Source organism: Osmia bicornis, chromosome 2 (assembly GCF_907164935.1).
Source record: "Osmia bicornis bicornis chromosome 2, iOsmBic2.1, whole genome shotgun sequence".
NCBI lineage: Eukaryota > Metazoa > Arthropoda > Insecta > Hymenoptera > Megachilidae > Osmia > Osmia bicornis.
Genome location: NC_060217.1, coordinates 305,275 through 323,680, shown reverse-complemented (window position 1 = coordinate 323,680; position 18,406 = coordinate 305,275). Strand labels below are relative to the sequence as shown.

Below are 18,406 nucleotides of genomic sequence, written 5' to 3'. Positions count from 1 at the left end.
CGTTGATCGCTCAACTCTCGATCTTCGGTTGGCTCATAATCGGGCCCCTCGAGGGCACTCAGACAGTTCGCAGGACTTCTCATCAAGTGACAGTCAATAATACTGATCGTCAATTGAGTGAGTTACTCAGCCGCTTCTGGACGCAGGAAGAGCCACCGCAGGACACGGCACCCTTGCTCACGCCAGACGAGCAAGAGTGCGAAGATCATTTCAAGACCACGCATTCACGAGACTCCGCTGGAAGATACATCGTGCGATTGCCGCTCAAACTTCATCCTCGAGCACTGGGCAATTCGTATCAGACCGCGCACAGTTGCCTTCAACGGACTCTCAGACGACTCAGTAAGGACGCCCAGTACAATCAGCTGTACACCAAGTTCATGCTCGAGTATGAGCAACTTGGTCATATGGTAAGACTGAACAACGACTCAATAACTAGTCCGTTTCAGTACTATCATCCGCATCATGGCGTTCTGAAGTTGGGCAGCACGACCACCGCATTGCGTGTGGTTTTCAATGGCTCCAGTCCAACTTCATCAGGATACTCGCTGAACGATCTTCTACATACTGGTCCAAATCTGATGCTGAATATCGCAGATCTTCTCATTTGGATACGAAGATACAAACATCTGTTTGCAACTGACGTCACGAAGATGTACCGACAAATCAAGGTGCATCCAGATGACTGGAGCTTGCAGCAGATACTCTGGCTTGATGACACGCAGAAAGAAATGCAGTACCAGCTGACCACGGTCACGTACGGAACGAAAGCTGCACCGTACTTGGCTGTCCGAACACTCTTGCAGCTCGCTGACGACGAAGGGTCGAAATATCCCCTTGCCGTGGAACCCATAAAAAATGGCAGGTATGTCGATGACATTTTTGGTGGCGCAGACACCGCAGAACATCTACAGGACGTTGCAAATCAGCTAACGCAGTTGTGTCAAGCGGGTGGATTTCCACTCGCAAAATGGCACTCCACAAGCAAATCGTTGCTAGAAGACCTCGCACCAGAACAGACCAACGCAGTAATCTCATTCGACGACTGTGCAACCAAAATTCTCGGAATTAAATGGATTCCACATCAGGACACGCTCAACTTTTCGACCATATCAGCCACGCAGCGCACGCAATTCACAAAACGCCTCATTCTCTCCGAAGTAGCTCAACTCTTTGATCCACTCGGTTTTGTTGCACCTGTAATTATCAGAGCTAAAATTCTTATTCAAGAGCTTTGGTTACAGGAACTCAGTTGGGACGACATTCTGCCGCTTCACATCACTCAACGATGGTTATGCATCAGGGAAGATCTAACCAGCTTGGCCAAGCTTTCCATACCTCGATGGTTCAACACCACGACCACGTCTACAGTTGAACTTCATGGCTTCGCTGATGCATCAGTCCTCGCAATGGCAGCCGTCGTCTATCTCGTCGTACACGCACCGTCCACGGGTACCCAAGTTTCACTTGTCTGCTCGAAAACGCGAGTGACACCACTCAAACGTCTGACCATCCCGAGGTTGGAACTCACAGCAGCGCTGCTACTCTCTAAACTGATACGGCATGTTCACGCTACTTTGAACATGACCATCTCTCAGACATTTTTGTGGACGGATTCAGAAGTCACGCTTGCATGGATCAAAACGCACCCCTCCAAATGGAAGGATTACGTTCGCAACAGGGTAATCCAGATCCAGGAGATCACGCAGAACTTTTACTGGAGGCATGTACCAGGATCATCGAATACAGCTGACTGCGCGTCAAGAGGCATGACGACAGAAGAGCTTCAACAGCACACGCTTTGGTGGACGGGACCACCGTGGATCACGCAACCGCAGAACGCATGGCCCACTCAGACCAGTGTAGACGCAGACGAGCTAGGAGCTCCAGAAGCTCGTGCTGTGGTTTCACTGCACACGTCTAACGCAAACGCAGTAAAAGAATATTCATGGGAGTTAATCTATAAATATTCTTCTTTTAACAGATTGCTCAGAATCACCTCTCTCAGCCTCAAATTCGTGGACAAGCTGTTCAAACGAAAGGACGCTTCTCCCACGTCTTTCATCGCCGCAGCTGATATGGAAAGGGCCAGAATTTACTGGATTCAGGCCACGCAGTCTACTGTCTTCAAAGACGAACTCGCTGCACTCGCTAAAGGAACCACGCTTCCGTCTACGCATCCTTTCACGAGGCTCACCGTTTACCTCGACCATCAGGGAATCGCCAGGGTAGGCGGACGCCTCCAACATTCAGAACTCTCGCACGACGACAAACACCCGGTAATTTTGCCTCGTGATTCAAGACTCTCACTGCTTCTCATCGACCACGCTCATCATCAGACCATGCACGGAGGTACGCAATCCACTCTTGCCTTTCTCAGACAACGCTACTGGATCATCGGTGGGCGAGCTCCAGTGAAAACGCATATCCTGAGGTGTGTGAAGTGTGCTCGGCAGAGGGGGATCCGTGCCCATCAACTGATGGGCCAACTACCTCTTTGTCGGGTCACTCCATCACGCCCGTTCACCCACACAGGGGTGGACTACGCAGGACCCCTCACGCTGAAGACTTGGAAAGGCAGAGGAGCCAAGACGCAGAAAGGGTGGATTTGTGTATTCGTCTGCTTCGCAACATCAGCTGTTCATTTGGAAGTTGTTACCGACTACTCAGCCGACGCGTTCATCGCAGCCTATCGCAGATTCGCAGCAAGGAGAGGAACTGCAGCCTCTCTCTACTCAGATTGCGGCACCAACTTCCAAGGAGCAGACGCGCAATTGAAGAAACAGTTCAAGGACAGCACACGCGAAAATCAAGACCTCGCAGCTCTACTCGCCAAGGATGGTACGCAGTGGCATTTCAACTCTCCTGCCGCTCCGCACATGGGTGGAAAATGGGAGGCGGTGGTCAAGTCTCTCAAATTTTAGGTCCCACTTTGTCCACGCGGTCCCCTCTCTCAACAATTCTAGATCACCTTCCTTATACTTAATCGCTTCCTTACATTTTTTATCATGATTGCGACGATTTTCTGCTTGAATCTTAATAATATTTCCTTTGGCTACACGCCGCAAACTATCGCGATTCTCGTTGAATATTTCTATTGCCTCTTGCTCAACTAACGACAGAATTCGCACATCTTCTTTCTGTCTCATTTTCACACCAAAAAGTACTTGAAAAGGCATCATCCCTACTGCACGCTGAAAACTACTATTTATACATCGTTGCAATCTGTCAACAAGTTTATACCACTGATTTGGCTTTTCTAACGAAAGTTTTGTTAGCACCGGAATAATTATACGGTTAATGCGCTCAACTTGACCGTTCGCACGTGGTACGCCGGTAGTGATCGTAAAATGGTCAATGGACTCCGACGCACAATAGTCCTTAAATTCCTTCAACGTAAAGGCCGCACCCTTGTCCGAAATAATGCGATTGGGATTTCCGAAGGTCTTTTGTTGGATAACTAATTTAGCCAATACCTCCGCCGCATTCGTTGTTTTTGTCGGGTATATCCATACAAATTTCGCAAACGCATCTATAATTACCAAAATATACTTATACCCTTTACCCGTCGCTGCCATCGGTCCTTGATGATCTATGTGATACGTACATAGTAGCGTATCACCCTTCGGTATAGGCGAGAGCATGCCTTCTTTTTTCCCTTTCTTTCTCTCCGCTAAAATACATGGAACACAACAACTTATCACTCTTTCCACTCGCTCGCTTAAATTAGGTATATAAAATTCTTCCTTAATACGTTCTACGACTTTTTTGACGCCGAAATGACCATTCTCGTGTACCTTTCGTATGATATCCACAAACATACTTGTTGGTAGTACGATAACATTTTTATTTCCGCAACGCTTGAATAACAAATTATTTTCTACCGAATAATCTTCGTATGGTTCACTTTCTAATACCTGTTTAATTGCCCTAATGCGTTCGTCTTCGTCTTGTCTTTTCCGAATAACCTCGTGTAACTTGTCCTCAATTATAAAAACTGGATATCTACTGAGAGCATCAACATGTTTTAAACGTTCACCTGATCGGTGTTCCATTTTATAATTGAATTCTTCCAAAGTCAGTGCCCATCTGGCGACTCTGGGGCAAAGATCTTTTTTGTATAACGTCTTTTGAACCGCCTCGCAATCAGTAATTATTTCAAAATCTAATCCTAACAAATAAACACGAAATTTTTGCACCGCTCTTACTACCGCTAATAATTCTAATTCGTACGAACTATACTTCGTTTCCGCATCGGTTTTCCTACTCATATAGTGAATGGGGTGAAACATCTTATCCTCACTATTCTTTTGTAACAGAACCGTCCCATAACCGTTACAATTGGCATCTGTATGTAATTCTGTAATAGCCTGTGGCTGAAAAATGCGCAATACTGGTTCACCGGTCAATGCAGCTTTTAATGTGCTAAAGGCCCGTCTCTGGTCTTCACCGAATTGAAATTTAATCCCGTCCTTCAACAGATCTGATAACGGATACGCTATCCTAGCATAGTCCCTTATAAACTTTCGGAAATATCCCGTAAGACCTAAAAAGCTCTGTACATCTTTCTTTTTCGTGGGCTCTGGGAACGCTTGAACCGCTTTAACTTTACTTGGCAACGGACCGACTTGACCGTCCCTAATCACATGTCCCAAAAATTCTACCTGAGGTTGAAGAAATCTACATTTTTTCCAGTTTATATACAAACCGTTTTTTTCCGCGACCCCCAATGTGATCTTTAATTTTTCATACGCGTCTTCTTCGTCAGTACCCGGTACAATTACATCATCAACATAAATTCTGACTATCTTGCGTTTAACTAATTCTTCAAACACCTCATTAATAAATTGTATAAAAGTAGTAGGACTAATACAGAGACCAAACGGTGTTTTGAGGAATTCATACTGTCAGTCGGGTGTCACGAAACTGACTGGGTATACTTCCGACTGTCCTTGGCGGTCGGTACATGAAAAAATCCGTTTTTCAAATCGAGTTGAGAAAAAATTCGCACCCCCGTCAAAGCATCGATACAATCTTCTATTAGAGACATGGAAGTACACTCTTTAACTATTCTCTTATTTAATTCGCGATAATCGATACATACCCGATACGACCCGTCTTTCTTCGGTACTATAATAACAGGACTCGCGTATTCGCTTCTACTTTTAGTTATTATACCGTCTTTAAGCCATTCTTGAATTTGCGTATCTAATATTTCTTTTTCTTTCCAGGCTAAACGTCTAGGTCGAAGTCGAACGGGGTTCTCATCGATAACCGTAATTCGCGTTTCAATCGCTGTTTTAACCTTTTTAGCCGGTTCATACCTTTGTATAAGGTTTTGTACCTTAACTTTATACCGTCCGCTAGCAATGTCTACTTCATTCTGATCAATACAGTTAATACTTGCTAAATCACTCGTTTGACCTTCTTCCGGTCGATTCTTCTCTGCTTCGATGGCGTGTTTGACGTTTGCGGCTCCACTGCTCATGCTTTCGTTCTTCGATATCACTTTTTTTATTACCACTTCACCTTGATTTATATACACTTCTACATCTTTCAAAAAGTCTTGTCCCAATATTATTTCGGCGGACATAGTCTCGTTAGCCACCACAAACATTTCTACATCAAAACAATCATTGTCAACGCGCATTTTCATTGCGAACTTTCCGACGGGTACTGTGCGCGCATTTCCGAAACCGGTAAAAACTCGGGAGGTCGACTGTAGAAATGGTTTACCGATTTTGCAATGCGTATCCTCTCGAACTAAACTTACATCACTTCCTGTGTCCACTAGACCATAGCAGGTTAAGCCATTTATATTAACAGCACTTAATTTGTCTTTTACGCTTTTTACACAACTGACACTGTCCTCTTTGGGCTTCACCTTCACCCTCGTTCGGCAGTCTTTTGCCAGATGTCCGAATTCGTCACACGCGAAACACTTGGGTCCCTTTGCTTTATTAACACAGTTTTTCACATCGTGTTCTACTGACCCACAGGAGAAACAATGCATTTTCTTTTCTAACTTAGGGTCCCGAACTGGTCGCTGTCGAGTCTTCTTGTTCTCACCGTCATATTCTTTTTTCTCTCACAATCTTTTACCCTCAGCTTCTTTTTCTTTTCTCCTGTCGTACAATTCCAGCCTTCTTCTTAAATCATGGAGTGAACAAGCCTCGTATAACGTACTTTTGTTTGCTTCCCTATCCTGGATCCCATTTATAATATGCTCTATTATCGTATCATCTTCTATGTCTCCTTGACTTGCAATTTCTTGCATGGCACCTACATACTGTCGTGCACTTTCATTCGGACGCCTTTTCCGTTTTCACAATTGTTCATGGACCAATGCTGTTCGCGTTTCGCAACTTCTTTTCTGTAATTAGACTGAGCGGTAGGTTTCGAATTTGACGCCGCGAGAAGAAGGGCATGCGTGTCAGCGTCACGCTGCAATACGCAGGCGCGAGCAGTGTGGGGGTGAAAAGGACGGTCTGGGACTGGGCCTGATTCATTCTGACGAGGGTCGGTGACTTCTGCGCATTGAATTGTTGCTTTTTGTGTTTTGAATTATTCTGTGTGTTTTGTTTTGATTTAACTGTATCGGTGGCGATCGGTTGGCGTGCGTAAGTTGAATCGGGCGTGTGTCCTTAGATTGTGAAGCACTGAGTGCAATTTGGGACCGTGTGATCACGGTCATTTTTTGTTCCCACTTGGGGAACGCCTCCTGTGACCAGGAATTTGTTTGTAACGAGGACCACGACGATTGGCTGCGGCGTCGGCGAGGTGCCATCCGAGTACGGTTTGTACAGAGCTCTGGCGTGCGATAGTTATAAGTTTTTGAATGATCATTCAAGTAATAGTTAATCTCTAGATCGTAAGTTTGCTTTTTTATATTACAATTATTTTATTTTGTATTTTTCTTTTTATTTTGTGGTAATTTAATTTGATAATGGAACCAGGCTTTTTCCTCACTTGAGACTGAGGTTTTTTACGGCCGGTATCCTCTAAACTTTAAAATCATTATTTTCATTTATTAATAAATTCATTTATTTTGTTTCATTCTTTAAAATCTAATACCACGTGTTTCATTTACCCTCGGCGACAACAATCACACCCCGTTTCCTCTCCCTTTGTTATTGTGTTCTAATATTCGGAACAAATGCAATGTTTGTTTCTGTCATAAACTCACGTAACAACTTCTTTTTGAGAATCCTCCACGACACAATTCTCTTCTCATATGTGATGAATTGTTTCGCCGATCCTTGCAGCATTCTTTTCCCATATAACAACTTTTGAAGATCCTTCCAGTCGAGCAAAGTGCTTAACTCTTCCAAATCAGTCATCCATTTTTTAATTGGCAATTTGTCGTCTCCAGTAAAATATGGAATGCTTTTGTCGACGTCTTTGATTGTAAATCTGATGACTTCCTTGTTTGCGCGTCTCTTTGATCTTCCTCTTCTTCTTCATCCTCCTCTTCTTCTTCGTCTTCTATGTTTTTAACTTCTTTCAATCTTTGTCTCAACTCAGCTTTATTCCCTGTGCTATCCAACTGTAATTCATGCAGTTTTTCTTTCAGTTCTTTAACCTTCATCGCGTCAATCATCTTTTCGGTTAAATTATGTTTCTCACTCGTTGCTTTTCCCTGCTTTGTCTTTGTCTTCACTTTCTTTGTCTTGCTGGTGGTTGCTTTCCCATTATCCACGATAGTTTGATCTAAACTACCACCATCACTCCCACTTTCTTCTGTGTTGGTTGCCTGCTTCATTTCACTGTGACTCATCTTAGCGTTTCAACTTTAAACAACTTAATTATTGTTCACGATTGATTATAACAACTATATTGGCTACCGGTCAACTTACACACTGCCCAACTTCAAATCACTCGCGAACTGACAACTTTATCTGTCCTTTGTCCTCCGTCGTACCTCCACAAGTCCACCTTCACGTCACTGTCTAATCGAAGATTGTTCCTTTGAATAATCCTCGAGATTCCGGCTGAGCCCCCAAATTGTAGGATTTATTAGTAACGCAAAAGTATATTAAAATGAACAGTAAGCAGAAAACAAAAGAGCTAACGCTCAACGCAAAAATCGCTCGATGATCCGCAGGCCAACGTTCCCTTCAACTGCCGATTTTCAATCCTCCTCCCTCCAACGTTCGCTTTTTTCCTCGACCTCTCCTCGCCTTCGCCCCGCTTCTCCGCCTAAACACTTCAGCGTTCTGCAATGCAGCGGCACGTGGCCCGCTTTATCTAAATCTAAATACTTCTAGACCTCCCACAGATATATGCAGCGGTTTTGACGGAAAGGTTGAGGAAGGAAACGGAGGAAAAGGGAATGCTGCCGGTAAATCAGACAGGGTTCAGAAGAGGGATGGGAACAATCGATAACATATATGTGCTAAATTACCTGGTGAACAGGCAGATAAAGAGGGCGAAGGGAAAAGTTCATAGATCTGAGGGCAGCGTTCGATTCAGTGGATAGAGGAGTGCTGCTAGAGGCGCTAAAGCAAAGAGGTGTAAGAGAAGGATTAAGGAAAAGGATAAAAGAGATATTAAGGGAGACTAGAAGCAGGGTAAGAACAGGTGAAGGGATAACAGAACCATTCTGGACGGCGAGAGGGGTAAGACAGGGGTGTCCGCTAAGCCCGCTGCTGTATAATCTATTGACGGCAGATATGGAAGAGAAGATGAGCAAAGGTGGAGGAGGGGGGATAAAAATTGGAGGGAGGAAAATTTATACGCTGGCCTATGCGGATGATGTAGTGGTATTAGCTGAAGAGGAAGGGGATATGAGGGCGTTGCTAGGAAGACTAGAAAGATACCTGGATGAGAAAAGGCTAGAACTGAATCAGGACAAATAAATAATGAGGTTTAGAAAAGGAGCAGGAAGATGGAAAAAGACGAACTGGTGGTGGAAAGGAAAGAAAATAGAGGAGGTAGACCAGTTTAAATACCAGGATACGTTTTTAGGAGAAACGGAGGAAGCGAGCTCCAGGTAAAAGGTAGGATTGTTATGTCCCTAGTTATAACACATTTTCGTCTTTCGCCATTCCAAAGAGGTCTTGCTCTGGAATCCGCGAAATATCAGCTTTTTCTCGCTTAGCGACGCCCGCGATACGAAATCAGGGAACTTGCGGAATGCGATGGCGAAAACCCTTTGCTTGCAGGTTTTCGCAAGCAAGGAGCGTGACCTACTCCCCTTTGGGGAGTATAAGTTACAAGCGCAACGCCAGTTCCGTGATAGTGTATAGCAAAGACCGAAGTTCTGTCCGTTCGTGACCCGCAGTAGATCCGCGTGCAAGGCTACTCTAAACCAGGAAGATCATCGACGACGTGCTCGGCCGACGGTTCAACACGAGTGTATCGCCGTGGTCTGAGATAAACAGACCCATAATTGGACCAAGTCCAGGAGTGCACCCGTGTGCTGTGCAGGACCACCACCAACCGCTTGTATCTCCAAGATCGAGTCGTAGCCACGCGCCGCGAGTCTAGTGTATCGTCCGAAACGCGAAGCAAGTGTAAAACGAGACCTCTAGTGTGAAGGACCAGCAAGTGATACAAGAACGAACGAGTGACGCACAACACCTGAAGTCAGCGAAGGGTATGTAACCACAGAAATAGAATATATATATATTGAAGACCCATATACGTGTATCAACAATTACTGAACGCCCCATCCTGCATCCTTTACTACCCACGAGGAAGGTCAAGGTACGCTTTAACGTTCTAATCGGCAGAACCCAAAGAACGTAGTAACAGTAAAATAACCACCCTTAAGGTGGGACGTAACAGGATCAGCAAGGCCGGAATAGTGATGAGACAGGTATGGGGGATAGGAAAAAGAAGATTTGGGAAAAACTAGAAGAGAAGAATCTGGCTATGGGATAAGCTAATATGGACGGTCATAGCATACGGAGCAGAGGTATGGGGATGGAGGGAGTGGAAGGAGATAGAGGGACTACACGAGAGGTTTTTAAGATCGACGCTAGGCGTGGACTGGCGAACACTAGGATACCTGCTCAGAGAGGAGTTACAAAGATGGAAAATGAGAATAAGAACGGGAAAGCTGGCATGGGGATATAAAAGAAAACTATGGGCAGGAAGAGGGGGAAGTTGGCCAAGAGCTGCTGGGAACAGATAATCAGAAACGAAAAAAGGAGGGGAGAGGGAAACAAATGGGAAGAGGAAAGAGAAAAGTTTTTTACAGAAAGGGGCTTGGAAATGGAAAGATTGGAAGAGAAAAGAAGAAGCGGGGAGATGGGCTATCAAGAGTTTGAGAGGAAAGGTAAGCAGCTACAAGAAGAGGAGAGGTGGGAAAGGATAATGGAGTCGAGGTACAACGAGTGGTACAAAGTAATAGAAGAGCCAGGAATCCCGAAATATCTAGAAAAAGGATGGAAGGAGGTAAGGTGAAGGCGGGTGGCCAGGTTCAGGATGGGAAATGAAGTGAATGGAGCAAAATATTGGGAAAAAGAAGAAAATAGAAAGTGTAGAGTGTGTAGATGGGAAGAAGAGACTTGGGAGCACGTGTGGGAAAGATGCGCAGGAGAAGAAAGAAAGTAGGGGTGGCAGGAGAAGGTACAACAGAAGAGAAGAGTGGATGAAAGAGGTAGAGAAACACAGGTTGGAAGGGGAATAGGGGGGGGGGGGGTAGCTAGAGAGAAAGGGAGAGAAGAAGAAAAAAGGAAGAGACGGACAACGCTAAGGAAACAACTACAAAAATGTTGGGGCAGGGAAGGACCCTATAAAGGTAAGAGCAAGGATAGAAGGACAGATGGCGCAACAGTAGAGGAGCGACACACTTGTTAATATAATCACGAGACAGGTTAAGAGAGCACGTGCACAGGCAGGGAAGGAAAAGAGAGTAAAGAAGTAAATAAATAAAGTAAAGAAATGGACAACATAACTAGGGGAGGAAATAACAGTACTAGGGGAGGAAATAAGAGAGTTGAGAAAAGAGATAGTAAAGTTGAGAGAGGAGCTGAGAGGATGGAGGATAGGGTTAGGAGAAAAAAGAACAAGTGAAGAGGAGACGTCCAGCAGAAAGAAGGAAGAGGACAACGGAAAAGGTGCAGAGGGGAAAAAGAAGTTGAAGAGCAAGGAAAAGGACGAGGAAGGAAGCGGGGAAAACAGAGGCAGTGAAGAGACGAAGGGAGGATACAGGAAGGAAGAAAACCAAGAAGAGGAAAAGAGAAAGATAGAGGGAAACTGGGAGAGCAGGCAGGGCGCAAAGGGAGGAAAGGAGACCGTAAAAGAGACAGTAGGAGAAAAGGAAGCAGATAAGATGGCGAGAGAAGAGGAGGAAAGATGAAAGCGATGGCTGGCAGAAGACGAGAAAAGGAGAAGTATAAGAAGGAAGAAAAGCCTGGTCTAGAAAGGGGTGGAAGGAGAAAATCTGGAGGAAAGATTAAGGCACATAACAACAATCTTAGATAAAGAGCTAGAAGTGAAAGTAGTAATAAAAGGAGCAACGGAAAGGGAAGGAGAGGGGGGGAAGGGTGATGGTGATAACAGAATTGGAGGAGGAAGACAACAAGAAGGAAATGGTGTGGATCTGGAACGGGATCTGGGACAGGTGGAGGGTGGAAGTGGATGAGGATCTAAACAAGGAGGAAAGAAGACTGAAATGGCTGATCAAGGAGAAGGCGAGAAAGGAAAACGAAGAATGAAGAAACGTATTATTTAATAGCAGAAGGATCTGGGTGGATGGAAGAGAGATGAAGTGGTGCGAGGAGAAGAAGAGGTGGGAAAGACTGACACTAAAGGAAAGGCTAGAAAGGGTTGTGAGTTAGGGAAGTACAGAGAGAAAGTGAGAGCGTGCGAGTACATCCAGGGATCACAGTTAAGTTTCCGTTGGTTTCTTCAGTGTATAGCTTGGATAGGTTATAGGCAAAAGTTGGGAGATAGTCAGTTGAAATTGCTCAAGACAAGAGACTGTTTAGCGTAAGATGGAGCTTTGGCGTTGTGTACACTGAGTCCCATCGAAGTTGTCGCAGTGAAGTTGGCAACACATTCACTAACACATTCACGCCGTGTCGGTGAGCCGATGGGCGAGATGCCGACGACGCGGCGTGAATGTGTTAGTGAATGTGTTGCCAACTTCACTGCGACAACTTCGATGGGACTCAGTGTACAAGCCTAGCAGAGGAATATATATATATATATATATAGTTTATTTAGTTTTATTTGGATTTCAATCCTTTTTTGAGCTTAATTACGTTATTTTTATTGTATATCATGTTATGTTTACGATTAGTTTTCAGTTTATATGCATAGAGGTTTATTTGTTATATAAAAGTCTAGAATTTTTTTTTTTTTGTTTGGTTAAGAACAATATAGAACAAAAGCCCAGACAAAGTATAGCTGGGTATTATACGTCTGTTGGTACTTAAATAGAATAGGATGCAATATTTTTTCTATGTTTTGTTTTAGTTTTAATCTTCAGATTCTCTCAATGTTACAATATCAGAGACTTCAGTTTTAATGTTAGGAGAGGTAGATAGCGGAAAAGGCAAAAATGCACAGGTTTGGTTTTGTGGAGAGTTAGTAATAGGTATATTGTTGTAAACACAAGATAAGTGCAGAAGATAAAAAACAAAGATTATATATTCTTTATATATTTTTTATAGACATATATTAAAAAGAGGCTGTAAGAAGGATTGTAGAGAGAAGGGGAAAAAAGTGTAACAAGTTCGGGTACGCTCCTGAGAAAAGCGCCACATAAACCCGCAAGGGGAATGGTTAAATAAATTCAATTATTACTACATCTACATTAGATACGTAATATACATTTAATACCGATATAATTATTACTATATCTACATTAGATATGCAATATAAATTTAATAACAGTATCATTATTACTATATCTACATTAGATATGTATTATACATTTAATAACAATGTCATTGTTTGTGTCACGTCCGGAAAATTTTGAAAATTTGTCCTCCTCACGTTCCCTTATCAAACCCTTTCGGGAGTTGTAGGAGTCTCCTCATGTAAGGGGCGTGAGGGGGGCGAATTACTACTTTATTTTTTCAATTTCCTCCTCAACTCTGTGCTTTCCCATCAAGCCTTCGTGTTGTAAGGGTCTCTTCATGTGGAATATGCACAGGGAAGGGTTTGTGTTTATAATTATTCTACTTTGTCTTTTCTATCCTTTAATTCATTCTACCATTTCTCGATTCTTTCCTTTAGTTTATTACCCCTCCTTGAAACTATCGTCGTGCTCACCTGCGTAGTAACAGATTCCGTCTTAGAAAAACTCGGTTTCGACCGGGGAGAGGTATCGTAAACAGCGTTCGCTGCGCAGTTAGCCAGTGCTTCGCATTGTAGAGGTTCCCTCAGGTTAACTGCGCAAAAGCGTAAAGATCAATTCATCTTTTAGATTTTCAATCAATACCCTCCCCTTTCTTCGCGTAGGCGCCAGTCGGTCCCTAACCCGATCATATGTGTGAATTGAATGCTGGAATGGTTGCACGAGATAGCAGAGAAATTTGAATATTTGATTGAATGTAAAGAGCGAGGAATGAGAACCCTCATAAGCGAGCGATAGTGTCGTCGAGGTACTCAAAGGCTCGATTTATTTACGTTTTGCAAAGTTTATTTATTTGTCTTCCTTTTTACAATGGTTACACAGTGAAATCGGACAGAGATTCGATGTTCGCTTGAGTTCTAAAACTAGAGTGGACTGACTGTGTTTTTCCTGTTCCCTTTTTATGTTAAGGTTTTGGAGGAAAAACTAAGGGTGGGGGTTTCTGGAATTTGGGATGGTGGTTCAGCCGTGAAGAAAGGAAATGGAAATCAAGATTAAATTAGCGAGGGACTGATGCAGGAAACATAAATAACGGAAAGGTAAAAAGGGCCTTGTAGGGAAGATCGGTTATCAGAGTGGGACGAGAAAATGGAAATGGGCCCGGATCCATAAATAAGAGAAAGGAAAATGGCAAGGATAGACGGACTGGACAGATTGGGATCGCAGTGTCGATAAGGCTGGGTCGACACCTCCCTTCCTATAGAAGACGTTTGTCTATGATCGAGACAAACGGTCTCTGAATCTTTGATCTAATGATACGGGTTCCCTTACTTGGGGCACAGCTGTATACGTTACATGGTGTGTCGGCGCATGATTATTAAAACTACATTGCGTATAACAGTTGCCTATAAGAGTCCTTAATACGTTAAATACGGCTTTGAAAAATCCTATCTTTACTAAAAAGACGAACAGTAAGCCTGTAAGTGCTGTATATCCTGCGTAAGAGAGGTATTCGAAGAATTTTTCTTTCCAGGTTTTTAGGCGCTGATGATGAAAGACCTTGTCGGATATGTCTTGCAGCTCTTCTAGTGTTCGACCGACTAATTGTAAATTTTCCGGATCTACGTGCGCTTCTCGTATCAGATTCAATGGAATATCGCTTTCTGATATATTAAGATCTGGCGTTTTTATGCGTGCAACCACTACCTGATGGTAATCGGTCTTGTTGTTATATATAATATTGTTAGGGTTTAATGTGGCCGAAAACGAGATTCCGCTACAATCGGGTGCTAGAGTTAGTATAAAATTTCGGCTAATTTCTGCATGCCTTGGTTTTTTATCAGAACAAAGTATATGCAGCGTCTCAGGCTTGGGGGCTACGCCAAGCCACTGATTTCCCGTTTGTAATTGTATCCATATCGTATTTTGGAGCTGCATATACCGAGTTTCACAATTTTCGGATTCGTGTTTCGTTAGGATATTGGTTAAACAGTTGTCTTGAAAGTTCGTCGAATAATCTGGCGCATATCTCTTAATAATTAATTGGTCATTGAGTTTCTTTGCTTTTGCTAGGTCACTCGTGGTTATTGGTACCAACGTAAGGCGCATCGGGTCTAGAAGAACGAGACGTTGCTGGGTATTTATAATGGAGTGGAATACCCATCCTTGAACTGGAAGGGATATTATCTTTACTAGATTAAGAATTTGTTCTTCTAGTAACGGAACCTTTATTTCTAGAAGTGCGCGTTTCCCGTTGAGCCCTACGTTTACTTCACATATGTCGATAAGAGCCATGTAAAATGTTTCTTTGAGAGGCACGGGGAAGTTGTCGACGTGCTCATGTTCCCTGAGTATTTTGAAAAGTTGTTCGGGTGTCAATATATAAGGCTTTATAATGCCATGTTTGGCGTCAAACATTAAATCTTCTATATTTCTAACTTGTTCGCGTATTTCACTAATGCTAGTTTCTAAGTCTAAAATTACTTCGTCGATTTGAATGTTCATCTCGTTTTCCTTCGAAAGGTCCCGAAGTCTATTGAACTGCGCGTTTATAGCTTCTACCTGAGTGTGTGTTTTATTGAACAGTTGAGGATTACACTAGTTTGGTTTCGTATATAATGTACGATCGTTTTTTGATCCGCATAAAGTTTATCGATTTCGTCGTTGTAATATTGGGCATCCGTCGCATCGAGTGTACCGAACAGAGCTTTGCTTACTTCGCCCACGAAATCGAAGATTCCACGCCGAGCACGCGAGGAGCTGCTATCTATTCCCGCAGTGTACAGAGCGTTGCGGAGCTCTCCCCGAATGTGGCTGAAGTCTCCTATTCGTTTAATTAATCTATTGCGCGAAGAGCATGTAAATTTGGTCCCTGTTATTTCTCGAATGCATAGCCCGCCTAGCACAGTTTGATAGAGGTTTTCGATAATCTTTAGATCGTCCTCGATGTGCGCAAAATCGTATCCGACGACTATTTTCCACTGTTCGTGATATAGTCTAACCCGACTTAAGTGTTCTAAAAATATAGTTTCCTGATTGCTAAGTGCGGCGATTGAATATTTTTCGTTTCCGCTTTGGGCCGTTGAGATTTTACTCGTGATCCATATCGTAGCCATGATCGTCATTAAGATTGGAGCAGACACGAAGCTCTGATTAGGTTTCATTATCTGTAATAGTCAACGAAGCTTGTTTGAAGAGTTTGACATTTGTTCTGTGATGGATAGTTGGTTTTCCATGTTCGTTTATTTTGACCGAATGACCGCCCGTTATTTCTAATACTTCAAATGGTCCTCGCCACCGTTCTCCCAAAGGTTTGGCGTTGTAATTCCGTATTAGGACTAGGTTACCCTTGGAAATCGGTTCGAGGTGTTCATAGGATGTGGAGGGTTGTTGTAGTTTAAGGTTGTCGAGGGTTTCAATAATTTTGTTTTCATGTTGGAGTTTTATGTCCTCCACTTGCTGTCTGAGAGTCAGGTGTTCGTCTTGTTCGTCAAAGATACTATTGGGTTCATAACCTACTTGTAACTCGAATGGGGTGTATCCCGTAGTCCGGTTAATTGTGCAATTATAACTGAGCATAGCTTTAGGAAGGATGAGATCCCAGGGGTTTTTCGCGGTTTGGTAACATCGAATGTATCCTTTTAGTATGACATGAGACCTTTCGTTTTTTCCGTTAGATTGTGGATGGTATACTGAGGTAAAAACGTGTCGCGATTTCATGGCATCGCAGAACTCGGTAAATTCCTGGGATGCGAATTCTTTAGCGTTATCCGTCAGTATCTCTTTGGGTTTGCCGAAAATTCGCAGCCATGAAGCCCAGGTGGCTTGTATAATGGCTGCAGTGGATTTATCTATTAATGGTTCGCACATGATATATCGCGTTAAGTAGTCCTGTATTACTAGTATATATTTGTTTCCCCGAGGGGTTTCGTCCAATGGTCCCACAATGTCTATGGAAATCTTGTCCGATGGTTTAGCTGGGATGTCAGTCATTTGAGGTATATATGTCTGTCGTTTGGTGTCTTTATGCCTTTGGCAGATTTCGCAATTTTCTACGTAGTTTTTCACGTCTCTCGTAATGTTAGGCCATTCGTGTTGCTTACGAATTTTTTGTAATGTTTTATCGTAAGCGTAATGTCCGCCGAAAAGGGAGTCATGTGCTAGCCTAATAATTTCTTCTTTATCTGAAGGAATCGGTTTAGAAACGTAGATTTCTATGTCACGATTTAAGTTTGAGAAGAGATAGGCGAGTTCGGAACTGTGATTTCGGTCCTGTATTATGTTAATTTTTGTGCCGTCTTTTAGAATTTTCGTCATAGTTTCTAGTTTGTATTTGTCAGTCTCGTGCGGTGATAAATACGTCTTGTCCTTTTCTGTTATCTCTGGTGGTGTTTCTGTATACACAATTGTCGGAGATTCTTTTGAGTGGCCCTGACAAATCTTTACCTGTGATTTTATCGGGGGGACTCCAGATCTTTCGGACGTGTTTGGATATCCTACTAAGCTCTTAATGAATTCTTCATCTTGTGAAGATATTTCAGGGTTGTTTGAATAATATGTGATGTATTTTTCGAGGTCGTTTAACGGGTCGTGTTCTATAATCCTAACCCTACCTCGCGAAAGCGCGTCTGCGTTGGTATTTAGTTTCCCTTGTTTATAGACAATATCGTAATCGTATTCTAGCAGCTTCAGTCGCCACCGCATTAGACGTGAATTCGGGTCTTTTATGTTCGTTAGCCAAACGAGTGGTTTATGATCCGTCACGATTGTGAATTTCCGTCCGTATAAGTATTGGTGAAAGTGTTTGGTTGCCCAAACGATTGCTAGAAGTTCCTTTTCTATCGTCGAATACCGAGTTTCCGCGTTGTTTAGCGTTCGTGAAGCGTACGCGGTAGGTTTATCCTTCCCTATTGGCCCTTGCGATAATACCGCGCCTAAAGCATAATTACTGGCGTCCGTGGTCAATACGAAGGGTTCGTCCCAGTTCGGGTATTGAAGAATGGGTTGAGTTGTTAACGCGTTACACAAGGTTTCGAAGGCTATTTGTTGCTCGTTAGTCCACCGAAATTCTGTATCCTTCGTTAACAATTGGTTCAGGGGTTTCGCGATCTTGGCAAAATCTTTTACGAATTTTCTGTAATATCCGCATAATCCTAAAAATTGTTTAATTTCTTTTGCGGTCTTAGGAACGGGGTAGTTTTTTACCTTATCGATGCGTTTAGGGTTGGGTTGTACACCATTAGCCGAGATAACGTGACCTAGATATTCTAATTCCGGTTTTAGGTACTCACACTTGTCGGGTTGAAGTCTTAAACCGCACTGCCTTAATCGTTCAAATAGAATATTTAAATTCTTGTTGTGCTCCTCTAACGTCCTACCGAAAACTATAATATCGTCGATGTATACAAAACAGTTATTACCGATTAGTCCGTGTAAGCCGCGATTCATCAATCTTTGAAACGTTGGCGGGGCATTTCTTAAGCCGAAGGGCATTCTAACGAATTCGAAATGTCCGTTGTTTGTTGAAAAGGCGGTTTTGTGAGTGTCATTTTCCTTAACCCCGATTTGGTGGAATCCCGATGCTAGGTCGAAGGCGGAATAGTATTTCGCATTGCCGAGTTTGTCTAATATTTCATCAATATTAGGAATTGGGTA

General features: G+C 43.2%; 1 protein-coding gene across 1 annotated transcript; it reads right to left on the bottom strand.

Annotated features, from left to right (window-relative positions):
* Positions 1 to 7,336: 7,336 nt before the first annotated feature.
* LOC114881616 (uncharacterized protein DDB_G0286299-like) lies at positions 7,337 to 7,777 on the bottom strand. The gene has a single exon (XM_029198447.2). It carries the CDS (start codon positions 7,775 to 7,777, stop codon positions 7,337 to 7,339), a length of 441 nt encoding a protein of 146 aa, XP_029054280.1.
* Between the last annotated feature and the right edge of the window lie 10,629 nt (positions 7,778 to 18,406).